At 44.7% G+C, this 27,542-nt stretch overlaps 1 protein-coding gene across 1 annotated transcript; it reads left to right on the forward strand.

The window, feature by feature from the left end:
* The first annotated feature begins 1,949 nt into the window (after positions 1-1,949).
* PSMF1 (proteasome inhibitor subunit 1) lies at positions 1,950-27,248 on the forward strand. The gene is made up of 7 exons (XM_016222102.2): positions 1,950-2,232; positions 7,845-7,997; positions 9,381-9,463; positions 14,301-14,486; positions 24,941-24,994; positions 26,146-26,304; positions 26,837-27,248. Exons 1-7 carry the CDS (start codon positions 2,104-2,106, stop codon positions 26,886-26,888), a joined length of 816 nt encoding a protein of 271 aa, XP_016077588.2. The 5' UTR covers positions 1,950-2,103; the 3' UTR covers positions 26,889-27,248.
* Positions 27,249-27,542: the final 294 nt, after the last annotated feature.

Here is a 27,542-nt window from a genome sequence, read left to right on the forward strand (position 1 = left end):
TTCCACAGCCCCCAGCTATAGCATCACCCAGAGTGTGGTCAACACACCTGCTTTCCATCTCAGACCTGCTCATCTAGAATCTCTGCAGATGGGGTTTGAGAATCTGGGTATCCCAGGGGAACCTCAGGAAAAAAAATTGGAGATACTGGGCCAGCTAACAAAGTGAGTGATGAACTGACTGCAAAGCAGTGAGTGAGACTAGCCCAACTGGGTTTAGGCTAGGCCAATAATTCATTCATTCATTATTCATTCATTCATGCAAGTATTAATTCAATAAATATATATTGAGCTGGAAGATACTCAGGCATACCTGTACACAAAACATGGTCCCTGCTCCCTTTCACAGTCTAGTGGGAACACAGTCATTAAATAAACAAGCAAATAAATACCATCAGGTTATGATTAATGCTTTGCAGGAAAGAAAGCAGGGTAAGGGGTTAAAGGGTGGAGGAGGTTGTTTTGGATGGGTGTCAGGGATGCCCTCTGCTGAGGCTAGTAGGGGGTGAGGGAAGGAGTCACTTAAAAGGAAGGAATGAACCATGCAGATGTTTGGGGAAAGAGCACTCCAGGCAGTAACAGCAGTACATGCAAAGGCCTGGAGAACATAACATGTGAAGGAGAGAGTCTGGGTAGGAAGCTACTGCAACAGTCCAAGTATAAGATGCTAAAGGATCAGACCAGGGTGGATGGAGGCGGTCAGACTCAGGATATATTTTGAGGATAAAGTTGACTAGCTTTGCTATTGAATCAGATGTGGGTGTGAGAGGAGATGGGAGTCAAGGTTACCACAGCCAAGAATGTAGGTGATGAAGGGAGTTAGAGATGATGTCAGAGAGAGGTAAGGGGTGAGGGTGGGGTGGGGTGTGCAAACCATATGCAGGTTCCTGTAGACCATGAGGAGGACTATACTTTTCCTTTGAGTGTATAGGAGCCCTGGGAGTTTTGTGGGAGTTTTGAGCAAAGGAGTGATGTGATCTGGAATGTGTTTTAACAGAATCTAAAGATGCAGAATGTAGAACAGACTTTAGGGAGGCAGAGATGGAATAGGGCAGTTCAGAGGCTGGTGTAGGCATGGAAATGAGAGATGACGATGACTTGCAGCAGAGTGCTGACTGGGATGGGAAACTGGATTCCAAGAAAACTGTTGAACAAATAATAGGTGGTAAAAATCACGAAGCAGACCAGCAGATAAACTATTGAAATTTGGTAGTGGATCAGAAACTCCAGCTCTGCGGCGGGCAGCTATGTCTTCTCGGGCGAAAGGGCCTCAATTCTCTGAGCTGGTCTTGTCATCTGAAAAACAAGGGTGATAACGGAACATACTTCATAGAATTGTTGTTAGGGTGATGTAAAGATCTTGGCACAGGATCTAGCACAAATTAAACATTTAATAAATGCTATCCTAGGAGCCAGACAGCTAAGTTCCAATACCGTCTCTGCCACTCACTGTCTGGCTGTGTCATCTTGGTCAAATTCAACCCTCTGTGCTTCTGTTTACCCATCTGTAAAATGGGACTATCATTAATACCAACCTTATAAGGTCGGGTCATGAGGATTAAATAAATGAATACAAGTAGTAAGGCATTTCGAAGAATATAGCACGTAGCAAGAACTGGATGAGAGCCAATTATTCTTATAAATAAATTTTACCCATATTTTATAACCTCTCCCCATTCTGCGGGTGGGATGTCTGTGGCTCAGAGTAAGGTGGGCTCTCGCAGAGGACGCCCCGCCCCGCTGCAGCCCAGCTGCGATCCCGGAAGACTTGGATCCCAGCTTAGACAGCAGAGCTCCCCCCCCCCACCCCCCGGGCCCGCCCCACCCCGCCCCACCCCGCCCCGCCCGCGCTGCCCCGCGGAACCTTTAAGCGAGCGCTCAGGTTTCCGGCCCCGGCGCGCTCACGCCGCTGCGCAGCTCTTTGGAGCTACTTCCGGCGACCGGCCCGCCCTGCCCCCCGCCCGGGGCGTCTCCATTTTAGCCGTGAGTAGAGAGGCCGCCGGGACGAGCGGTTTCTCGGTGCGGAGTCATCAGTAGTCAGAGGTCCGAGTCGGCTCACCGCACTTCCCCCCTTCCTCCCGCTGCCCGCAGAGGCCGGGGTCGCGCATGGCGGGCCTGGAGGTCCTGTTCGCGTCGGCAGCGCCCGGGATCACCTGTGCGCAGGACGCGCTGGTCTGCTTCCTGCACTGGGAGGTGGTGACGCACGGCTACTACGGCGTGGGCGCGGGCGACCAGGTACGCCGCGGCGCCGGCTGCGGGCGGGTGGGGGCTGAGGGGTCTTCTCCCCGCACCCGAGGCCCAAGCCTGACCAGGGCACCCAGCCCGCCCCTCTCCCCAGCCTGGGACCTGGAGCCCATGACACCGTCGGTGTAGTCCGCGGGTCGGGGAGGCGATCTCCCGCCACAGCTCAGCCCAGAGCCCCTCCCAACGCAGCCGGCACGTAATTAGAAACCCAAGGCCAGACGCTCGTTTGCTTTCAGCACAGCCTGGCCCTCTCCGAGGTGTCCACTGAGCCCCTTCCCACGCGGTGGGGGTGGGGAACTGTATTCGGTCTGCCCTCCTGCTGTCCCAGGTAACTGGACCCAAGCTCCGCTACAGGGCTGAGCTTTGGCCTACTCGGCCCCAGGTGAGGGCCCTTCCTTCACTCCTCAGCCTGGGCCGGGAGAACTCACGCACCCCTCATCCTTTGCAGACCACACACCGCTGTCATCCCCAGCTTAGGCTTTGGAAAACAAGCACCTCACGCAAGTACACACATGCACCTGGGTGTAAGGGCCAGGCAGGATTTCCTCCCCAAAGCCTCCCTACAGGACCAGCCCCTCCTGCTCTCGCATCCACAGGCTGTGCCTCTGGGGGCCTTGTTATCCCCGCAGAGCCCCAGGGCCTCGGGACCCTGCCTACCTCACTGTTCCCTTGCTGCAGCATTCTCTCATCGTCCCTGACCCTCCCCTGTGACTCATCCTACACATCAGCCTGGCCCCCTTACTGCCCCTTTATTTTCCTTCTACCCTACCAGAGAAAATATCTTCCCTGCCATGATTCCCAAATACACTCAGAACTCCAAGCCAGCTCCTCACTGTTACCCTCTTCTCACTCTCAGAACCTAAACCAGCTCTGGGGAGCAGGGCACCTCACCCCTTGCATCTAACAGTGAGATTTTTAACCCTACTCTCATTTCTTTCTTTTTTTAAATATATGTCTATTGATTTCAGGGAGAGGAAGAAAGAGAGAGAAACATCAATGATGAGAGTCATTGATCAGCTGCCTCCTACACGCCCCCTGCTGGGGATTGAGCCCGAAACCTAGGCATGTGCCCTAACAGGGAATTGAACCGGGATCTCCTGGATCCTGGGTCATTGCTCAACTGCTGAGCCACGCCATTCGGGCCCTAATCTCATTTCTAACTGCTTCAGTTCTCAAGCTTATTAATCCTTTTTTAGTTTCTCAGATATACATCCAGAGTCTTAAACTTTTCCTCATCTGCATAGAGCTCTAGGGATCCTTCCTCAAAGGTGGTGTATACATCCTGAGCACTTAGAGCCAGATCTGTCCCCATGTCCCTGGCTGCCCCATTCGTCTGTCTCTTAGCACTAGTGACCAAACCACCACGCTCCTCTCACACTTTACCCTCACCAATAGGAATGAGAAGCACAAGAACTGTCATGGGTTTCTGGGTCGCCCCCCCCCCCATCTCAAGTTTCTCACTGAGACCCCCGATACACACTTAGCATCCTTTATCCCCACCTCTAGGCTCACACATACGTCATCCCTCAGGTGGACTCTGGGACTGGAGATAAGGCTGGAAAAGAAGGACCAGTCTTATACACACGCACACGCGCGCACACACTCACACTGTGCAGGAATCATTTCTCTCTCCCAAATGCCTCTTGCTGGCCTGTCTTTTCACCCTGCATTTCAGACCTTGAGACAAGGTAGAGACAGTCCCCACTCACAGGTGTCAGGTTTCCCCTTTTCATGGTATAGTGTGCCCTACAGAAGACTGCCCCATTCTAGCTTTCTAGTCTTTAACAGTTCTTTCACTTGCCCCAATCATTTCATTTCAGCCTTTCCAGGGAAGTTCTCCCAGGAAGCTGACATGTGGGATAGGAGAGGGAAATTAAGACTTGGTCCTGACCTTGGAGCTCCTCTATCAGCCCTCAGCTCCCCCCACCCCTTGTCTTTCAGATCTAACATGTCTGCTCTGCTCTCTGCCCCTCCTCATGTACCCCACTCTTCTTATTTACTTCCAGCTAGCTACTGCTACTCTGACACACTGTCAGAACCTCTCTTCCCAGAAACAGGTTTTTGTTACCAAGGGCCTGTGTGACTCCCTTCTTTTCTCCCCATGCCAAAGATACACACCAACACTGCAGATCTGCATCCACCACTCATCCCCTCACACACCCCGTTAGGAACTCTGATTCACTTTGGCAGCTTAGGGACATTCATTCGTATTTGTTATCCCCTCCTTCCTGCCAGCATCAGACCTTTTGCCATATACTCTGAACCCCAAAACATTCAGGTGAATGTGCAGAAAGAATACAATCTCATTTCAATAGTGGTTTATAAAAAAAAAAAAAAAAAGATTCTAATTCCCAGAGGCCCATCTAGTTCCACTCTGTTCATGGTGCCATGTGCTGAGTTCATGCAGAAAATGGTGCTGGCTCCACACATAGTGGAGGATGCCAGAGAGAGTGGGAATGAGGGTTTTCAGAAGGCATTGCCCACTGTTCATATAGCTACCCCAGTGCTAAATCATGCATGCCCTTTGAGGGGGTGGGTTTTTGTAATGCACATTAGAGTGTATTTTTGCTGCTCTTGGCCCTTTTTTTTAGGTATCATTGGAGCTCAGGTTGCACAGGTCCTCCTCTCACTTCTGCTGAGTCTACTTTCATTCAGAGTTGAGGCATCTTTCCTATTAATTTATTTAAGAGAGAATTTAATTTTCTGGCCTGAGACCAGAAGACTCAGCAGAGATCAGTAGTGTCTGCCAAGCTTAGAAGATATGTGTGTTGCCTCTCTAGTCATCTCCTGCTCCCCACCCTTCTGGGGGTGATAAGAAAGAGAGGAAGGTCCCAAAAGTGTGTATGTGCTTGATTATATAATATATTGGCAGTTAAATAAAAAGCTAATTTATCTCCTTTTCTATTTGGTTTGGTCTCCTTTGGTACTGGGGAATTGTGTACATAAAACTTGATTAGGAGAGCAGTGCATTCACTGGCTTCAATAAAAAGCCAATATTTGAATTTTGGTTTCTTTCTTGATGTCAGCACCACGCCTCATAAAAGCTTTACAGCCGTGTCAAGTGGTTTAGGTGGCAGGAGGATAGAGATGGCCATAGACTTAGAGAATTTTGTTTTCTGTTGTAAGAATCTAAGGGTTGTGATGAAAGAGAGAAAATGTCCAGAATGGTCTGTTTGAGTTTCTTTGGGTGCACTTTAGCCCAGAGGCACTGGGATGAACTCAAGACCAGTAAAGACTGTTCAGCCTAAGGGGACAACTATATTTACTTTCTTGGGGCCAATCTGGTGGTCCTCGCTGGGAAAAATCTCCAGCCATAGCCTGGGCAACCAGAATCTCTGACTGCCAAATCCAGCTCTGTGCCTGACTTACGATGACTTTGGGCAATTCTCAGGCCCTGTCAGCCCTTACTTAGATTTTTCATCCAAGGAAATTAAACTATACAACTGCACTTGGGCTGCTTTCCAGTTGTAGCTTTCTGGGAGGCCTGATATTTGATTTCAGGGCCTAGAGGGCAGTTGAATGCCATGTTTGGACTGATATCACTGGAGCCAGTCCCTTTCTGTCCCACCTGTTTTCCCCATATCAAGGCAGCCCTTGGGCTGGGAAGCATTGGTTCCACTGCAGTCAGGGGCATCAGCCTCATTTGGCCTCAGGATTCTCTCTTGTTCTGGAAGCCAGAGGTTATGGGATAGTGAGCAGACTGAGTTGTCTATATTCTGAGAAAAAATTCTGATAGGTTGTTGTCGATGGAGAACATAAATTCAAAGGCACTTAACAGAACAAAGACAGGTATATTATCAAATTCTTGGCTTCCAAAGTAAACCTTAAGTCCACAATGCTAAACACGTTACAGGAAATTTACCCATTTGGGATGAAGGGAGAGTTTCTCTTTCTCAGCAGAATGGTTTGTTTGGTTAGTTTCACTTTTGTTTTTTGGTCACTCATTTCTCTGCTTCAAGTGGGTGAGTTTCCTTGTCGTCCAACCAGGTTTTAAGCCATGCCAACTGCAGCATCTTGACTTATTTGGGACCTCTTCCCCCACTGAACTCCTGAATACCAGGGGTAACAAAAAAGGAGAGCCCCCCAATTTTTCATTCTTGGTCTCTGGCTCTCCTTGGCATGTGTAAGGCCTGCGTTGCTTGACCTTTGTCTTTTGCCCTTGTTCATTTTCCAAGCATTTCTTTTTATTTGTAGCCATGGCAAGTATCTCATCCTAGCCTGTCGCTGCCTGTTAACTTTGTAGTGTCTGTTGTTGAAGAGAAGCTTTAAATTATGAATAGTCTAAAGACAGCACTTTTTTTCTTTTGTCAATCTTATTTAAGATATTTTCCCCACCTGGAAATCACTATATTAGTTCTTATTATAGAAATAGTGTGAGAACTATTTTTCAGACATTAGTGTCCAAAAGGAAAGTCCTAGAATTGCTGAAAAAGAAAGGAAGACATCACAACTCAATGATGCATTTTTACGCCCACCAAGTTGGCAAAAACTTAAAAATTGGACAATAGCAGTGTTGCAGACCACACAGAACAACAGGAACTCTTATACATTGCCAATGGGAGTGTAAATCAGTAATTCTTTGGAAAACAAGTACACTTTATCTTAAAAATTTAAAGTCCTCCCAGACATACTGTATGGAAATTTATCCACATGTGTACTAGGAGATGTGTACAGGAATGTTCATAACAGTCTTTATAATACCTAAACAGATGTATCAAGTTTCACTCCAAAGTGAAAGTGTAGCTTGTGTCATCTTCATACAATGGTATACTCTATAGCTGTGAACCTTAGAGCAATGGAATGCTGTGTAGTGAATCAGCTAGAGTTAAATGCATTGACACGGATGAATCTCAAAAAACTAAGGAATGAAAAAGGCAAGTGATAAACTGATGCGATTTACATACAATTCAAAAACACTTGATGCTATTTTTAGGGTTGTGGGCATAGTGATACAACTATGAGGAAAAGTAAAGAAATTTTTAGAAATCAGAGTAGTAATTACCTGTGATGGGGAGGGAGGGAGCTTCATTGTGGGTACTCGACTCAACACATTAGCAGTATCGGTGATATTCCATTTCCTTAGCAGGTGGGAGATACATAGGTGTCCATTTTATAATTCTTTTTTATCTTATACATATGCTACATTTCATATGTGTATGAAAATTGTTCTTAATTTTTGTTAAACCACTACAGTAGTCTGGAGAGGGGTGCATTAGAATCTGTATGTTTAGTCAACACTTTGGTGATCCTATTGTAGATGGCACAAGTTCCAAACTTGGAAAAACACTACCTTAGATTTCACACTACCTTGAGATGATTGGCCTTATTCTTGGCAGGGGGGTGGCAAGGAGATTATTATTGAAGCAAGGCTGTAGATTCTTGACCGGTTCCAGTGCTGTGTGACAAAGGCAGAGATGAGAGGAGCAGGAGTGGGAGTCCAGAGACCTGGGTCCCAGACCTCTAACTTGCTGTAGGGCCTTGGACATTTTATCTCACCTGCGTGCCCTTGTCTGTGGAGGGACGAGATCAGATTGCCTGTAAGGTCCTTCCTTCTGTGTTCTGAACTCATGACCTTCCTCCTCTCAACCCTGGTGTCTTCTCAGCCGGGTCCCAGTGATAAAAAATCAGAACTGCTGCCTGCTGAGTGGAACAACAATAAAGATCTGTATGTTCTCCGGTATGAGTCGAAGGATGGGTCCCGAAAGCTCCTTGTGAAGGCTGTCAGCGTGGAGAGGAGCATGATCATCAATGTGCTGGTGAGTCTCTCAGACATGGAGGGGTCTACTGATGGGAGAGGATGTTGGGAACACCTTTTTGAAACTCATTTAACTGTATGGATAAAGAGCCCTAAATGTTTGTGAAGTCTTTACCCAGTGAACCTATTTCTGGTACTTTATCCTGATGGAAGAACCCTAAATATAGAAAAGCTTTATGCACAAAGATTTTCATCACCTGGTACTGTGGGGGCGGGGGAGGAGGACACTTTCCATCACAGGGGGTTAAGCAAGTTAAGATAAATCCATTCAGTGACATGGGAGGAAAAAAACCATAGCTCCTGGGGGATACTTTTAGTTCTTTCACTAAGCTTAGCTCTCTGCTGCCTTGGAGCCTTTACACTTCTTGTTTCCTGTGCTGGGACGGTCTTCCCTCCACTGCGGGTGCCTCGCATGCATACACACCTTTCATCCTTTCTTTAGCCAGGCCTACTCCCTCTCATTTTTCAGTTCCCTAAGAAGCTCAGTCCTGACTACATACTCTCACCTGTCAGGCAAGTCTAAACTGTGCCTCTACTTTGTCATTTCATTTTCCTGCCTGGTACCACAGTGTGTGCTTGTGTACTTATTTACACTTTGAGTTAATGTTTGTGTTCTGTCACTGGTCAGTGAGCACCATTAGGGCAGTGATTTTCTCTTTGTTAAGTTTTGCCCTGGTTATCTGTGTATGTTCATAGAAAAGTACTGTATGGTCTGTATTGTACTGCACCTGGCTTTTCGCGCAGTGTGGTTTGGAGGTCTTTACTGTGCAGTGTTCCATAAGACTGTGATTTATGTACCCCTTTCCCTTTTGATGAACATTTAGGTCTTGTATGAGACAAGGTTCTTAATTACAAACAACAAAGTCCCCTTAGTTTAAGCAGATAGGGTTATTGAAGAGTTGGGATAACGCATTGAATTATTAGGAGGGCTAGAGAACAGGTTCAAGTCTGGGCTACAGGATAGCGTCCCAAGCCATGCCATGGAGACCTCTGCTCCTGCTACCACACTGGGGTGTTAGGTGCTGGCCGATACTGCCAGCCCCTTGCTCCTTCTCATGAATCCCTGATGCTGTGACCCCTCCTTAGCAAGATGTCAGTCTCTTGCTCAGCCTGCCTCCCCTTGTTGCCCATCTCCAAGTTGAAGTTGTGCATCCATTTGGCACCTCAGTACATGCCTGTGCCCAAGCTGCAAAGGAGCCTAGGAAGTAGGTTTTCTGGGCCGTGCCTCAGAAAAACACTATTCCAAAATCAGAGAAGCCCCCAAGCATTGGAAGGATATTTCCTGTATTTCAAACCGTCCTTGTCTGTGTCTCTTTGTACACATACATATTTCTTTAGCTCGGAACTATTCCCAGTGTCACACTTTTTACTTTTATTTTTCTAGGAACATGGCTCACAGCAAGTGTCAGACTTGACCCTCAACTTGGATGATTACATCGATTCAGAACACCTGCTTGACTTCCACAGGTACTTCTTAGTGTAGCTTTCCCTGGGAAACAGAGAGAACGGTGGCCAGACAGAGGAATGGGGTTGGAGGAATCCAGAGAATTAAGGAAGATTAACAGAATGACCTTTCATTCCTGGGCACAGTCACTTCTCAGTTCTCTTATTTTTAATTTGCTTGAAGAGAAGACTCATATGGGAAATGCCCTGTGAAACAAAATCATGCACTCGAGCCCACAAGCGCTGTAGTGATGAGGAGAGCTGGGGCAGGGCCAGGGGGTGAGCCAGAGGCTCCTGGGAAAGTTCCTAGTCATTCTGCCCCCAACTTTTTTTGTAATCCTCACCCGAGGATACGCTTTTTCATTATTCGTGAGAGGGAGGGAGGAGGAGGGGGAGAGAGAAACACTGATGTAAGAGAAACATTGATAGGCTGCAGTCACAGTGAGCGGGGACTGAGTCTGAGGCCCAGCAGTGCATGGGACAGTGTTCTAACCACTGAGAACACCGCCAGGGCCCAACTCTTATTTAACAGGCTACTTTTAGAGCAGTTTCAGGTTCACAGCAAAATTGAGCAGCAAGTGCAGAGTTCCTATGTGCCTCCTGCCCCCCCAAACATACACACACGCACAGCCTCCTTCCCTGTCAGCATCCCTCACTAAAATGGTGCATTTTTTAAAATGGATGAACCCGTACTGATGCATGTTATCACCCAAATTCCATAGTTCACTTTGGAGTTCACTCTTGGTGGTGTTGGAGTATGTTTAAGTTTGTAAGAAATGGCCAAATCGTCTTCCAAAGTGGCTGTACCATTTTGCATTCCACCAGCAGTGAATGAGAGTGCCTATTGTTTCACATCGTGGTCAGCATTTGTTGGTATTAGTGGTTCAGATTTTGGCCATTTTAATAGATGTGTAGTGGTATCCTGTTGTTATTTTAATTTGCAGTTCCCTAATAACATATGATGTTGAGCGTCTTTTCATATGCTTATTTGCCATCTGTATATCCTCTTTGGTGAGGCTGCTGTTGTAGTCTTCATTACTTAATTGTTTTCTTACTTAATTGTTTTCTTACTGGGTTTTAGGAGTTCTTTGTAACGATGACACATTAGTATCATTTAATACACAGTTCATGTTCAGATTTCTGCAGTCATCACAGCAGTGTCCCTTTTAGCTAGCTAGTCTTCTGGGTTTTGGTTTAAGGGTTTTTTTTCTTCTTAATCCAATCAGGATCACACATTGCATTTATTTTCATGTCTCTTTAATTACCTTTAACCTAGAGCAGTTTCTTAGACTTTTTTTGCGTGCGGCATCAGTATTTTTGAAGACTTGAGGTCAGTTGTATAGAGTGTTCAGATCGTTTTCCTTCAGATTGGATTTATCAATTGTTTCCTCATCATTTGATGTAGGTTGAACTTTTCAACAAGAACACTACATAGGTGAGGCTGTGTTCTCAGTGTTTCATATCAGGCATGTGACGTCTGTCTCACAGTTGGTTTTGTTCAGTTGGATGGCTTGGTTATGACAGTATCTTCCAGCTTTCTCTGTAGTAAAGGCATCTGTTGTCCCTTGTGTTTAATAAGCGATCTGTGGGATTATACTAGCAGACCATGAATAATCTGCTTTGCAGTGGTCTTTCACCCAGTGGTTTAGCGTCTACTGATGACTCCTGCCTGAATCAGTTATCGTGATGTTTATAAAACAGTAATTTGTTTATTATTTCTACATTTATTAGCACTTTTTAAAAAAGGTTTTCTATTCTTCTTGTCCTCTTTATTTTTAATTTTTAAAATATCAGCGTAGACTTACGGATTCTTTCTTATTCGGAGCTGTAGTCCAATTCTGCCATTCTCTTAATGCTCAAGTTGTTCCGGAGTTGACCAGTAGGACCCTTCCAGCTGCTCCCTTTGTCCTCTTGACATGTCCTCACCCTTCCCTGAGCGTTTTCATACTTTCTGGCACAATAAGGTGTTATAGTCTCATCTTGCACTTTCCTTGCCTCTGTTTTGAAATTAGCAGTTTTTCTAAGGAACCATGATTTCTGTTCATGGAGAATATTACTTAAAAACCAAAATCTGCACCTTGAGCATGTTTATTAAGACTAAGGATATCATTGCTTCCAGGCCTTGTCAGAGAACAGAGCTCGGAAGCTTTTCCTTAAAATTTGTTTTTCTTACATTTCAAACTGATACTTTTACTTTTTATCTACACATGCCCAGGTTGCGGGTTCAGTTCCCAGTTGGGGCACATATGGGAGGCAACCAATCAACGTTTCTCTCTCACATCAGTGTTCCTCTCTCTCTCCCTCTCCCTTCCTCCCTCCCTCTCTAAAATCAGTAAAAGCATATCCTCGGGTAAGGATTAAAAAAGAATGACAGCAGCCAACACAATAGCCATTTGGTGTGGATCAATCACAATTACACCTATTTTTTTAAAATATGTTTTTATTGATTTCAGAGAAAGGAAGGGAGAGGGAGAGAGAGCGATATAAACATCAATGATGAGAGACAGTCATTGATCAGCTGCCTTCTACACACCCCCTACTGGAGACCAAGGTGGCAACCCAGGCATGTGCCTTGACCGGGAATCGAACTGCGATCACCTGGTTCATGGGTCAACACTCAACCACTGAGACACATCAGCCAGGCTACACCTGTTTTCTTGTCAGTTCAGCAAAAAATAGATTTTTGGTGTGCCGCAGAATTTTAGTAATTAGTTTATGTGTGCCATGAGACAAAAAGGGTTGAAAATCACTGTAGTGGACAAAGGAACCAAGAAGTAAAGTGAGGCCAGGCTTGGCCTTGGCAGAGCTGCCCACACCATGACCCCACCATACCCTTAAGAAGATAAGGGAAGGATATTTGGAGTGTGGTCTCTCTTGTCATCTTCATTCTGGAATTCCACTGGGAGAGAAATTGACAGAACTTGTGGAAGAACCCAGCCTGTATTAAGCTGTTCATGCACATTAGAGCATTTAGTTGCCTCAGCAATACTGAGAGAGAAACAGTGGATAATATTTCTATTTATTTTTTTAAATACACTTGTTGCTAGGTTTTATGTGTGTGGGTGTTTTGTTTTGTTGATTACTGTGAAATGAGGGGCACAATAGTACTATTTCAGCTGTTGTTCTGAGAATGAAATAAGATGTCAGCACAGAGTGCTTAGTGCTGGGCCCAAGCTCTTAGTAAATAGCAAAGGGGGAAATCTGATCACTAGGAATCATCTCCATGGAAACTGAGGCTTTGAAAGCTAGGGTGTAGAGCTGCCTCCTAATCATAAGGCCTCCCTCTGCCTTACTGCCAGCACCGGGGCTGCCTACTTCTAGGCCCCTTCCCCCATGGGGACCTCCCTTTCAGGTCATCATGGCATGTCTTGTCTGTTTTAATTAGTTATTTCATTTTGGCTGAGTTGTTACACTGTGTGGTTTTTGAAGAGCTGGTCTAAGTTGTTAAGTTGTCTCTTATTCTTTCATTGGCAACAGAGCTGTTGTAAAATCCCATTTCATTCTTTTTTTTTAATCTTCACCCGAGGATAGGTTTTTCCCCCCATTGCTTTCCAGTGAGAGTGGAAAGGAGAGAGAGAGAGCAACATCAGCATGAGAGAGACACGTTTGGTTGCCTCCCACATGCACCCCAGCCAGGGCCAGAGATCTAGCCCGCAACCAAGGTACGAGCCCTTGTCTAGAATCGAACCCGAGACTCTTCAGGCTAAGGGCCAACACTCTCACCACTGAGCCAAACTGGCTAGGCCCATTTCATTCTTGATACAGGTGATCTGTGTCTTCTCTTTTTATGTGTGCCAGTCTTGCTGTAAGTTTATCAATTTTATTTTTTTTGGAAGAACCAGCTTTTTAATTAATTTTTCTGTTATTTTCCTGTTTTATTGATTTCTCTTTTTTATTATTTTCTTCTGCTTGCTTTGGGTTTATTTGCTCTTCTTTTTCTAGTTTCTTAAGTCAGAATTTTGATTATGATTCCCCCCGCTCTTTTCCAGTATAAGCATTTAATGCCATTAAGTTTCCTCTCAACACTGCTTTAGCTATATCCCACATACTTTAATATACTTTAATATATTATATTTTAATTTTTATTCAGTGCTTTGTATTTTTCAAGACTTCCTCTTTGACTCATGGATTATCTAGACTTATGTTGCTTCATTTCCATGTATTTAAAGACTTCTTTCTGTGTTGATGTTTAATATGATTCCATATGGTCTGAGAACATAATATGATTTCAGTTTTTATATTTGTGAGGTTTGCTTTTTGACCCAGGATATGGCTCATTTTAAAACACCTGATTTTTAGGAACTCTAGAGCCCTGCCTACTTCCTGTTACCTTAGTCTGCCTCAGTACCTCATCTGTAGCTCACATTGTTTCTCTCTCACAGGCAGAGAAAAGAGGCCCAGAGGAGCCTTCCAAGGGCCCCCGAGTTAGTGACAGAACTAGCCCTGAGCCCCCAGAGCCCTGCCTACCTGGACCAGGAACCTAGTTCATCCTCCCCACAGAGACTTGGCCTTCCCTGACCCCTGTGACACATGATGAACACACAATTGAGGGTGGGGGGGATGGGGTGTGCACAGAGTAGCAGCCTGTCCAGACCCTATGCCCCTACACTCTCACCTCTTTCTAATGGGGTGGTAAATGAGGAGGGGCAACTCAGATGCCTAAGAAGCTTAGGCCCAAGTCTCGGAGACAACCTCGGGCTCTTGCCCCCCTCACTGAGGCCCGCTGGGCGGCCCATTCCCACCCTTACAAACAGTCTAAGCGGAACGTCAAGAGCCGTCGAAGCCGCGGTAGCCACCAAAATACTGTATGCAGGGTTGCCAGCCAGCGACAAGCAGTTGACATCTCATCTGCTTCCTGCAGGACCTTCAAGAATAGTGAGGAGCTTCGGTCTCGTATTGTGTCTGGAATCATCACACCTATCCATGAACAGTGGGACAAAGCTAGTGTAAGCAGTCCCCAACGGGAGTTTCCCCCTGCCACTGCCAGAGAGGTGGACCCGCTCCGGATTCACCCACAGCACCCACACACTAGCCAGCAGCCTCCTTGGTGAGTACAGAGCCCCCAGTGGGCAGCCCATGCTTCTGCAGGAGGGTTCCACTCATGACCATCCTCTCACTTGACCTCCTCACTGGCCCCTGTGTGTCTTTAACAGAACTGTCAGAGTCGTAGTGTATGGAGATAGAAGACATTAAACAGAGCAGTGGCTTCTTGTGCTGCTACTGATCACCCTAACCACCCAGCATCTACAGCTGCCCGCCCCCTTCCTAGAGTCCAGGGGCCTCTGAGTCAGCCCACGGGTCAAAGCCCATGGGGCTTGCGTGCAGTCTCCTGGGTGGCTGCCCGGGTGATACAGTTATTCATTCCAGAGCTCTGCGTACAGGGCCCTGGACAGGCTTTTTGAGGAAATGCAGAGATGCTGAAGTGCTTTCCTGGAGAGGTGGTAGTCCCGGTGTCTTGCCTGTTTCATTTTATTGTAGCCCCCTGACCTCTTCTGATACAGCTTCAGAACTTTTCCCCTTAGGACGGAGACTTCTGCTCTAAGGGAGGAGAGAAGGACCAGGGAGACCGTGGTCCCTGACTGGGCCAGCGCTTTCCAGCTCGAAGCCCACAGTGTGCTGGTAGCGGTGGGACTGGCAGGCAGGGAGGGTTCACTTTGGGGCCATAACATGCACAGTAAATGTTAATGCCATTGTTGTCTTACTCTGTTTGGCAGTTATTTACCTTTGGTTAGTTTTTTTAAAATAGGAGATTGATTTAATTATTACAATAAGTAATAATTTTCAGTCTCTGGCAATATTCAGAAATATCGGGTCCTGTGGGAGAGTAGAAATTAACAAAAAGTGGTTGAAAGGCTGGGACAGCTTGTCTGGCCTAACATTCTCATTTTACAGACAGGTATAGAGGTAAGATGACCCTCCCAAAGTCATGAGCCACTAAGAAAGAGCCAGGGCTGGGGTGCAGGTGTCCTCACACCTAGCACAGTGCTCTGGCTATGAAGTAACCAGAATATGGTGGCAAGATTTAAGAGTAAGGCCTGGACAGCTGTCAAACTGGAGGAGATTTTTAGACCTTAAGTAGATAGTAATTCTCAGTTCTCTCAGACTTAGTGCCCATTTCAAAGTAAATAGTCTGTGAAATCTCCTTTACTCCCTCAAAATAGAATTCATTGATACACTTACCGGATGTACAGTTTCAAAAGGAATTGGTATAAAGTCCTAACTATAATATAAATGAGAAATAAAAAGAGTAATTAATAATAAGATAATGTGTATTTTGTTGTGTAGATGCCTGAGCAAGATTTCACTGGAAAGCATAGTCAGATATTTATAATTGTATATTAAATTATCTTGAATTTGACAGCAACAAAAGCTGGCACACACAGATGAGTCTTATCAGCAACTTGAGAATATAAACTATGTTGCTATTACTAACGTGACTTTTCTGAAATGGTGAGTAGCCCTTAGAATGATAAACAAAATAGTGGATAGACAGTGTTTCTTAATTATATCAGTTATATTCCTGGAAAAAATTGTATTAGAATGGTATGAAAAATGCTTTGTGTTCATATATAAAATAGTCTTAGACTCAGATATTTATGTAGGCTTTACATCTCCATTAATTTCTAATAACACTTTCAAAAGCTGTGTGGGATGCAGGGCATTCTTTGTTATGTGGAATTCTACTGTGAATTGTAGAGCAGGCAGCATCTGGTCTCTGCCTGTTAATGCCACGAGGTCTCTTCAGGCACCGCGACAAGCAAAAACACCCCCAGAGCTTCCACAATGGCACCTGGAGGCTGTGCCATCCTAAGTTTGGAATCATAGACCTGGAGTCTAGAATTGTGAAGGTAAAAAAAATCCTGGCCTTGGAGGAAGTGAAAGAATTAGAAAATCACCGTGTTGTAAACTTCTAGGCACAAATTGTCAATGGTTGCCAAAACCATTAGGTTGATGGGGAACTTTATAATAGATGGATCAGACTGATAGCACTGGAAACCATAATCAGTCTTAACACTGAAAGTAGGACAGCCGAACGTTGCAACTTTTTTAAGTAAGTTCACAGCAACCTGAATTTCAGTCGAACTCCCAGTTTAAAAGAAGCATGAGGACTAGGAACAAGTTACAGACACGAGGACACGTGTTCCAGCCAAGCATGGAACACGAAAATTTTAACACAATAAATTGACCTTGTGATTTCATCAAATGAATGGCATGGGGAGAAAAGGGAGAGAAAAGGATTGTTACTAATAAAAGTCATATCAACAAAATACAGTGTTGGACTTGTTTGGATCTTGATTCATACTAATTCTAAATATCATTTTTGAAACATTTGGAGGAATTTGAACATGGACCAGGTATTAGGGGTTACTGCTAATTTTGTTAAGTGAAACAATTAAATTTTGGTTATACATATATAAAAAGAAGTCTTTGTTTTATATATATATATATATAAATTATATATATATATGTGTATATATATATATATATATATATATATATAATTAAGTCTTTTTCTTTAAAGTAACTTTAACCCCCCACAGAATCAGACATTAGGAAGCAAGTATAGGTGAAATAAGAATGGTAGAATATTGGTAATTATTGAAACTGAGTGGAAGGATGCATGGGGGTTCATAAATTATACTGTTTGTACTGTTTTGGTCCACTTGAAAATTTCCTTAATACTGATTTTTTACTAATACCAATCCACAAATGCCTTCAAAAAAATATAAGAGGAAGGGAGACTTCCCAACTCATTTTTTGAGGCCAGTATTACCCTGATACCAAACCAATGACATCACAGTACTACAAACCAGTATCCCTTATGAATATAGATGCAAAAATCCTCAACAAAATACTAGCAAAACAAATCCAGCAACATATAAAAAGGATTATACACCATGATCCAGTGAAATTTATTCCAGAATTGGTTAGCTTGACAGCTGAAAATAAATCAATGTAATACACCATGTTAATAGTACAAAGGACAAAAGAAACCACATGTTCATCTCAAATAGAGAAAAAGTATTTGCGAAGTTCAACACCCTTTCATGGCAAAAGCAGTCAGCAATAGAAGGAAACTCTCAGCCTAGTGAAGAGCATCTGCAAAAAGCCCACAGCTAACATCCAGCTTAATGGAGAAAGACTGAACGCTTTCTCCTAAGATCAGGAACAAGCAAGGGTATCTGCTCTGGCTATTTTTATACAACATAGTACTTGTTGTATAACAAGTACCAGGGCGATCACTCAAGAAATCAAAGGTATCCAGATTAGAGAGTAAGTAAGCAATCTCTATTTGCCAATGACATGGGATCTTGTAAATAGAATATCCTAAGGAAATTTAAAAAAAACAAAAAAAACCTTTTTAGAACTAATATACAAATTCAGCAGTGTGGCAGGATACAAGGTCAATAAACAAAAATCACTTGTATTTCTATACAGTAGCAGGGAACAATCCAGAAATGAAATTAAGGAAATGATCGCATTTACCATAACCCCAAAAAGAATAATAAATATAACAAAAAAAGTGCAGAATTTGTATATTGAGAACTACAAAAGATTGTCGAAAGAAATTAGGGAAAATCTAAATAATGGAAAGATATCCCGTTCATGGATAAAAAGACAATATTGTCAGTACTCCCCAAATTGATCTACATATACAGTATAATTCCAGTCAGAATCCTGGAGTGTTTGTGTTTGTTGGTAGGGTTTTGTTTTGGTTTGTTTTTTTAAGAAATTGGCAACCTGATTCACAAATTCATATGGAAATGCAAGGGAACCAGAATAGCTAAAACAATCTTGGGGGTGGAAATTGGAATACTTACACTTCTCAATTTCAAAACTTACTACAAAGCTACAGTAATCAAGACTGTGGAACTGACATAAGGATAGACATATAAAGCAAGGGAATACAATTGAGGGTCCAGAAATAATCCATACATTCATGGGTAATTATTTTAAAATAAAAATTATATTAAAATTTAGATGCTAAGGAGCCACTTAGGTTCTTAAGTCTACGGTATTTATGGAGCTCACTATGTGTGGGACACTAGATCTAACCCTGGGTACTTCACTAAGGCCAGTGACACCATGTGGGCTTCTGTTGTCATCTCATCTCATCGGGAAACAGCAGGGTACTTGGGAACACATAGGAAGAGGAACCTGAACCACAGTTGGTATTCAGGGAAGGCTTCCCCAAGAAGGGACTGACCTCTAAACAGGAGATACTTAGCCAGGCAAAGAGATGGGCAGGAAGGGTGCTTCAGCCTGAAGGACTGACCTTTCCAGAGCCCTGGAAGGACAGGCCACAGTGTGGTTTTACAGCTGGTTGCAGGTGGAGTAGAGTGGTGGTGGTGGTGGTGGTGGTGGTGGTGGTGGTGAGTCAGTCACAGCGCCCAGGGCAGGCTTCCCCACTCGGGGAAGGGACAGGATACAATGCTCCCTATCAAGATGGTACGTTGTTCCATAATGAGGGAACAGTAGGCCAGATGCACCGGACTGTCCCTGAAGTTTGGCTATAGGGGAAGAATTCATGTCCGGAGTCCTAGGATATAACAGCTGTGGAGGATGGGGCTGGATTTTGGAAGGCCCTGATGTGAAGTGCATGAATCTTCCCATGGACAGTTGGAAACCACTGAAGGATTCTGATGATGGCAGTAGTGCCTTTGGCTAAAGAGCCTGGTGGGTTGGAGGGCATAAGGCAGAAGGCTGAGCCTCACCACACCTGCATACCACTCTTACCACCCACCCAACTCCCATGTCAAGGAGAGAGTATTATATGGCAGTTAGGAACACAGCTTTGGAGGCTGACCTTGTAGCTTTACCTGCCAGCACATTAAGCCTTTCGGAGCCTTGGTTTTCTTATCTGCACTTTGGGATCATTATTTCTGTTTCAGAGGTTTCTTAGGATTGAATTTGGTGAATGTCACACATGGAGCTCATTGCTCAGAATATAATAAATATTCATTAAATACTCAGCGGGTTCCTTTCAGGTAGCAGCAGAGATTAGAACAAAACGGAAAGTGTAATGAATAGAGGGTGTCCCCAGAGAGAACCTTGTTTTATGTTTTTAAAAACCTAGTGTCATCCCCCCGGAAAAGGATTTGATGCAGTGGAGCCACATTGCTGTGAGAGGACTGACTGAGCAGAGGGCGTGTTGGGAGACTGCGTTTAGACCCAGGCCCTTTATGGACATTGCTTCCTTATCAACATTGGCAGCCATTTATCGAGGATAGGCGTGACTATCATTTCTTGGCTTTCATTTGTGGTTGGTCATCTTCCAGGCAGCACTACAAGATCAGTGGCAACACTACTGCACCACGGGGGGAGACAGTGGCAGGGAGTAGTGTAACTTCCCAGAATTATCTAACTGGGGGGGTGAAGGCTGAGGTTTACCCCTGCGGGGGTCTGACTCAGCTTATGCTTTCCCCACTGCACCCTTCAATTTTAGTTCTCGTAATCAGTTTGTGTTCAAGCTCAGCATCGTGAACGTATAGAGAAAAATCCATCTCCTTCCTTTCACCCCGTTAGGTTTTTTTCAAGAAGCCCGTCTCCCAGGACTCGGACACTGAACTGGGTGAGATGGCTGGAAGAGGCGGCTTTTATCAGCCACTAATGACTTGAGCCTGTCAGATCTTCCTTCTCCCTCCACCCCCACTCTTTGCCAGCCCCCTTTCTTTGTAGCACAGATGTCTGTAATGACATCAATTCCTTTATTATAGCCCCCCCACCATGTTGCTGGGCAACCAAGCACTCACACTTTCACCTTTCTGATTTTTCCTCAAATGCCTGATCTGGGGGTGGGATTTTAGGGCTGGAGAAGGGAAAGAGCAACTCAGCGGCAGGCCCATCTGGTACTGCAGGGTGTTAATTACCCCATCCCTGAAAAGCTTGGCATATGCTCCCAGAAGGAAACAGCAGCCTCTGTCTCTACCCACGGGGCACAGTCCTGTGTCTCACCCCTCACCTTCCACACCCTCATCTTGCGTATCTCACATGTCCAAATGCAAACTGAAGTTGGGATGTCTGCCATTGGGCTTAACGAGAATTGCTTCTCTGTGTGATGCGGTGTGCCCGGAGCTTGTTAAAGGAGACTGGATCTGCTGGTTTGGTGCTGGTATAGATGGAGAGGACATTCCATTGTGAGGAAGAATTGAGGGTGAAAAGTAGATCTCTCCTACTCCTAAGATCTCTAGGAAAGAAATACTGAAAACAGTACATCTGTAAGGGAAGATTTTTTGGGTTTTGGTAGGGTTCTTGTTTTGTTTTTTCATATAAGCCTAACTTTTTTGTTGTTATTACTTACAGTTCTAACCCATTTCCCTTTGCTCCATCTGTCCTCAGACTCTGCCCCAAATCCTGTTCCCCATTTTGAAAAAACAATTTTTCCTATGCTTAACCAGCTTTGCTAAAAATAAATCCTTAGATATAAAGCTCTTGTCATTTCAAAATTCATTTTTAATCCCAATCTGTATCTTACATGTTTTTTAATGTTCCCAATATTTTGTTTTCTACATTTTCTTTTTAGAATTTCATAATTCATCAACTAAAGTACTAAATATATGTTTTTTAGTATCTGATACTATATAATATAGCTATGTTGTCATATGCCTAACCTCTGGGGTATTTTAAACATATCATTTTTCACTTTAAATTACACACTATGAACATCTATATATAATTGTTTTTTAACTTCATTGAGCTATATTTCCTATGCTGGCAGATTTCAAACATTTTGGTCTGAGGAACCCTCTTACACTCAAAAAGTATTGAGGACCCCCAAGGAGCTCTTGTTTGAGTTATATCTTATCAGTGTTTACCATATTAGAAATTACAGCCAAAAATTTTAAAATACACATTTATTCATTAATTTAAAAATAACAATAATAAACCCATTATATGTTAACAGAAATAAGAAATTTTATGAAAATAACTATATTTTCCAAAACAGAAAATAAATTAGTGAGAAGAATAACATTGTTTTACACTGTTGCAAATCGCTTTAATATCTGGCATATCAGACAACTGGATTCTCATTTCTGCTTCTGTTTAGTCTGTAAGTGGTAATACTGTGTTTGTTAAAGGTTTTTGGAAAAGAGAGGAATAGTGTAATAAGCTTTTCAAGTAATTGTGCATATTCTTTGCATTTCACCAGAACTTGACATGTGATCGTTTCTTTAAGGGTTAGTTGTAAGTGGAATCTGAATCCATGTCAGTGAATTCTTTATACATTATTACATTGAAACCCACTGGCCTGCCATGCCTTTTGAATGGATCTTTTACACATGCATGATACTAGAAGAGCATGTATCAGTTGTTTGGAAAATATTGGTTCACTGATATGTGCAGATCTGCTAAATGACACAATTTATTACACAATATCAAAAAATCACTCTCATTAATATTACTGCTCTGTCAGCATCAGTATTGGGAAGCCATCAAGCTACTAGTATAAATACCTAATTGCTAATTTTCACTTGAAAGCTTGAATTTTATCATTGACAACATATACTGTCAGTTGTTTTTCTGAACTAACAAGTTCACATACTCAGAGGGCTGCTGCAAAGATGAAATAAGATAATGTACAAGGGAGCTAGGTAATTTATCTGTTTAAAAGGTAAGGAGATACATATTTGCTCATATAGGGAGAGTATTTTGGAAGGACATACAAGAAACTGAAGACCTGGTAGGCTGGTGGGGGGAGAAGGGTGAGAAGGAGTTTTTTTACTTTTATGAGTCCATAATCTTCTACCTATAATTCTGAAATCAGACCCGAAAACCAAGGTGTTTTGTTTGTGTGTTTGCTTGTTTGTTTTCCTTAAAAATAAGGTTGGTCCCAAACCTTGTTTGGTAGCAAAACCTGACCTAAAGGAGCCTGAAACTCCTTATATTTTCATTTATCCCACTTGTGACTACTCATTCATTCTGCAGAAATATTAGGGTATTGGGTGCAGGGTACTGCTTCGGAGTGTTACACAATACATATTAGATGTACTCGTCTGACCTTTATAAAACATGAAAAGCTCTGAATTCCAAAACACAGCCTGCCTAAGATTATGGATCCTTTTTTATTCTGGGATTTTGAAATTGGTGAATGCATTACCTATTCAGAAAATTAAATTTAAAAATTTAATCTTATAAAAACTAAATTTAACAATGCCTGACACAAAGCAAGCTCACAGTAAATAGTGGTGGCTGCTGTTAATCCGTCCTTCCAGGCCTTTCTGAACTGCCAACAAGTCTCTTCATGGCCATACTGTGTTTCACCATTGCAGCAGCCCCTGTGAGTGTTACCACTTAGGTTTACATCTTAAAAGACTGAGATGCAGAGGTTTGGTGACAGATCCCTGCCAACCAGCTAGATAATTTCCCACCCAGAGTCCAGAGCCCATCTCTTCAGTCCTGAGGCCTTTCCAGTTCACCAGAGCACCTCAGCTGTTAGAATAGCACCAACCAGAGTTGTGTGTCCAGGAGAGGAGTGTTGTTTTTATGTGAAAGGAGAGGGGAGCATAAAAGGAGGATGTGTGGCCAGGCTCACTTCAGATCTCTGAGAGGGGCCCCTTTTGGAGCTGGGACATACTGTGGGCCAGCCAAGAAGTTGGGCCCACAGGTTAATGGACAGCACAGTTTCCTTCAGTTGATTACCAGATGAAGTAGTAGGGGCTTGATTTCAGAGACCATGTGCAAAAATTACCATCTTGTTGTAAACCCTAGTGCCTCAGCACATCTAGAACAGAGACTATTTTAAAGTAAGTCCTGCGCATGTACATCATGAGCTCTCTGAAGTGCGCATGTGTTACAGCGAGGCTGGGTTGAGCGCAGGCACAAAGGATGTGTAGTAACAGCTTCAAGCACACACATTACTGGGGCTGGCCTTGCAGCCGCCTTTCTAGGCACCATTGTTCTCCACTTCTCCCTCCCCCGCTGTGCCCAGGAGAGGAAACAGAGATGGCTGCATGTTTCAGGCGCCATTAAGGCTCTGCTCTCCCAGGCAGTTTTATAGCCACTAGAAGCCCCTTCTGCTTGCTGCTCTGAAGGCAGTTTGTGAAGACAGGCAAAATGCTTGCTGCCCTCTGGCACCACCTGGTCTGTCCAGTGAGGCAGGATGTTGGAGGCACCAGAGACTCTGACTGCCCACTTCATGAGCCATAGCTTGGGAGCAGTAACCTTCCCTTGGAAACCTAGTCTACCTAGATCCACTGTCTTTTCCAGCCCATTAGGTAGGACTGACTGGAGAAGCACCTACTTTTGGATTTATCCCAGTTCTTTAATTAATGGTTTCTTACCTGTAAGCTTAGGGGCTCTTTCTGAGGCTTTCCTGAGGTCTGGCGAGAACCTGCCATGCCCCACAACTGTCAGGTTCGGATTGCTGGCTGGGGCTCCACGCAGATTCCAAAGACCATTTTTTAAAATACCAAATCTTTTTTACTTTATTACATTCTTACCCATATCCTTTATAGAAAAAAATAGGAAATAGAAGAAACTCCCCACTGCTTATATTTTCAGTATGCTTCTTTCTAGTTTTATTTATCCACACACCCCCACACTTTTCACGGTTGATTTCCTAGGCTATTGATAATCCCCTTTCCTCCCACAGTTAACACTTGAGCATAAACATTTTTACACATCATTTTAAAACATTCTAGGAACATTGTTTCCTTGGCTGCATTTAGGGATATGCCATAATGTACCTAACTGGTCCCCATTTAGGCCAGCTGGTTCCCTTGATTAGTTTTTATGGTGATATTTTAATTTGAATTAAGTGTTCTTTCTTTAAGGTTGATACCTAGATATAAAATTGTTGAATCAAAGAACATAAAGATATATATATATAAAGTTTTTGAAAGAGAGCTATTTTGTGAGTATATATATTATATAATACAATCTCCATCTATGCTCCTAGCTCATGCATTGTCCATGAGGGCAATGGGGGTGTGTGTGAAAAAATTTTAGTGGTTACAGGTTTGTGGCCCTCCAGTGGGCTTCAGTGCATAAACAGATACTTGGTACTCATGCTATGAAGATCTCACACAGGGACCGTAATGGAAAAAAGGTTGAGGAGCACTGTGCTCACTGAATGTGAGTGCCCATCTCACTCTACCCTTGGAAGCTTTTAAACCTGAGCTTTTGGTTTTAGAATAATTTTCTGGTCTAAAAGATCTTGGTTCTTTATCCAAAGCTTAGGAGTTTGAGAAAGGTGTGAATCAAATAAAACTTATGTGAAGGTTGCCACTGTTAGTAGTTTTCTGCGTATAGAATTGGGGTCCTCCGCGTCTTGTAGCTTCCTGTTCAGCCACTGTAATGTTGTCAGTGTTGGTCTGTGCCAAGAACCACTCTGCAATACCCCTTGTGCTAGGGTCTCATGCAGGGGTTTCCCTTGTCCCCAAGCCTGGGATTGCATTTGTGACCCCCCCCACCCCCACCCCGGTGTCCAGTTCAGTCCTCTGGGAGCCCAGGTGCCTGGCTGCTCTGGGAATTACGGTAATTGTCCCTTGTTTGTTTCAGGTGTGATCCCCTGGGCCCATTTGCTGTCGGGGGAGAGGACCTAGACCCCTTTGGGTGAGTACCCCTGGGGAGGTGGCAGCACCACAACTTTCTCTCCTGGCTTTTCAGCCCTAGCTCATCTTCTAATTTTAGAGCTTTTCATCAGTCTTCCTTTGGGGTGAAGGAGACAGTTTGTTGCCGAGCAGCTAAGAAGTTATTGCTACTTGCTCAGCTCTGCCATGCCTGGAGCAGTGCAGGAGAGCTCTGAATGTTGAGGAGGGGCCAAGCAAGCTTAGTGGGCAGCTCCTGTGTCATTTCTGTCCCCTTTTGCCCTGTGGATGACAGCAGCCCTCCCTCCCTTGGATGGCAGGATCCCACGTGGGTTTATCACGTCTGGACTGAAGAGTACACGGTAGGCTGCAGACCTTAGGACATCTCAAGGCTATTCACATGTCACCTCACTTGATAAGAGGAGTCTCTAATCCCCACTAAGCTCTGAATGGTTCTTGTAACACACCTAGTAAAGTCATTACAGCCTGAGCTATGCACTGTCTTCCCTGAATGACTCACACTAGATTTTAACCTCTGCTGCAAAGTGACTCAGCTTGACCATCTGATTTTCAGATAGTGATGAAGTCACATAAGTACGAAGTTAAGCTTGAACAGTGACCTCAAAGTTTAGGGGAATGTCAGCTCATGTGTCCTAGTTTGAGCACATGAGGTGTCGAGTCCATGGAACTCTATGAGAGAGAGGCTGTCAGGAGCCAGACAGGAGACCGCAAGTGGACCATAGATTGCCCTGAGGTTCTTTAAGTGAACAGCAGAAAAGCTGGCAGCATGAAATGTCTCAATGCTATTGTTACGCCTTAGACCTAAAGTAGTGCCCTGCAGAACCTTGTGATGGTTCTGCATTGACCTTGGAAAGTTCTGGCACCTGTGCTTGACCAGATTGTCCCCCTTGGGCGTAGGACATAGTGGGAATCTCAATTTTGTGGGCTCGGAGCCTGGAGAGCGAAAAGTCCAGACTGTGCTTGCCAGGGAAGGTGTGCTCTCTGTGTTCTGCCCACTTCCTGCTGGTGCTCAGGCAGCCATCCCCACGTGTCTGCTTGAGCCACCACCAGCCAGAAGGATTATCCCAGGCATTCTTAGTCTGTTCTCGCCTCCTTCACCTCTTCTCCAATAGTCCCCTGCCACACCTGTGGACCCATTTTTCCTTCTTGCCTCAGGTATCGGAGAGGTGGCATGATTGTGGATCCCCTGAGATCGGGCTTCCCAAGAGCACGTATTGACCCATCCTCAGGCCTCCCAAACCGGCTTCCTCCCGGCGCTGTGCCTCCAGGAGCGCGCTTTGACCCCTTTGGACCCATTGGGACCAGCCCAGCTGGGTAGGTATACACTCAGGTATGCTGAGAAGTAGGACCCGATGACAGCTCAGCTCAGCGCTGCGGGAAGGAGGTATCTGACGCAGCGCAGATGCCAGTAGCTCCATCCTCCACGGCCAAGAGAGTGGAGCCTCGTCCAGGCCCTGCCTGGTGCCCCTGAGCTTCCAGGAGCTCCCCGTTCCTCGATGCTACCCTTCCCCCGGCTCCCCTCAGGGAGGACCCAGAGGAGGAGCTACTCACTCACTGGAAGTTTTTCAGGTGTAGGAGCTCACTGGATCCTTATCAACACTCATGGGTAGATATTACTGTCCACATTTTGTAGATACAGAAATCGATGCCTTGAATGATAAAGCAACTTACCCAAGGTAGAAGTCAGGACTCAGTCCCAGCTTGTCTGACTCTAGAGTGCACGCTCTTAAACTCCACGAAGCACCACATCATTCCGGAGTGCAGGCTCCCTCAGCTCAGGGCCTGTCCGCCAGTGTGCCCCTTGCCCTCCATCGCTGCAACTCACCAGCCCCTCTTTCCATTCCAGACCTAACCCAGACCATCTCCCCCCACCGGGCTACGATGACATGTACCTGTGAAAGCCTCAAGAATGTGACATCCCAGCCTTCTCTCCACTCTCCTGGAGCTGCCAGCTCTGGCCCCGTCAGCAACCGAGTTCTTGCGGGCTGGAGGCAAGGGACACTGCCCACGTGTTTGCAGGCTGGCTGGGATCGCCTCCCTACCCCTTGTCAGAGCCAAGGCACCTGCTGCAGCTCTCTGCTTGGCTTCATATAGGTCCCAAAGAGAAATCAGTGTTTCTCTCCCCACCAGCTCTTTCCCACTTTCCAAGGGAGACTCTGGCAACATATACCCTCGACCCAATGCAGCGCTAAAAGAACAACGCATTTTGGATGTTATTATTAAGAACCAAATGTCAATACAAAAGTCATGTTGCCGTGTCCCACTTTTCTTTGCTGCACAGTTCCTTCCAATTATGAGACTTCTGAGTTTGAATCTTTGTGGGGCTAAATGACTCCTTTCTTGCCCAGGGCCCATCCTTACTTCTCAGGCACCTTCCCTTCATAAATTGCTTTTGGCTCCTGACATCACCAGGATGGGTCCCAGTGTGCCTGCATGGATGAAAATGAGTGACTGGAAATGCCATAGGCCACAAGGATGGTTTCGCACAGGCAGACACAGAAAGACTGCATGCTTCTATGGAGGGCAGAATCCTCCAGGTCGCCTATCTGACC

Source organism: Miniopterus natalensis, chromosome 7, assembly GCF_054644295.1.
Source record: "Miniopterus natalensis isolate mMinNat1 chromosome 7, mMinNat1.hap1, whole genome shotgun sequence".
Lineage (NCBI taxonomy): Eukaryota > Metazoa > Chordata > Mammalia > Chiroptera > Miniopteridae > Miniopterus > Miniopterus natalensis.

Coding starts and splice junctions, on each gene's coding strand:
- PSMF1 (XM_016222102.2), top strand. CDS start 2,104: ATGGCGGGCCTGGAGGTCCTGTTCGCGTCGGCAGCGCCCGGGATCACC. Junction 7,998..9,380: donor GCATGATCATCAATGTGCTG/GTGAGTCTCTCA, acceptor TTATTTTTCTAG/GAACATGGCTCACAGCAAGT. Junction 24,995..26,145: donor GAGGACCTAGACCCCTTTGG/GTGAGTACCCCT, acceptor TTCTTGCCTCAG/GTATCGGAGAGGTGGCATGA.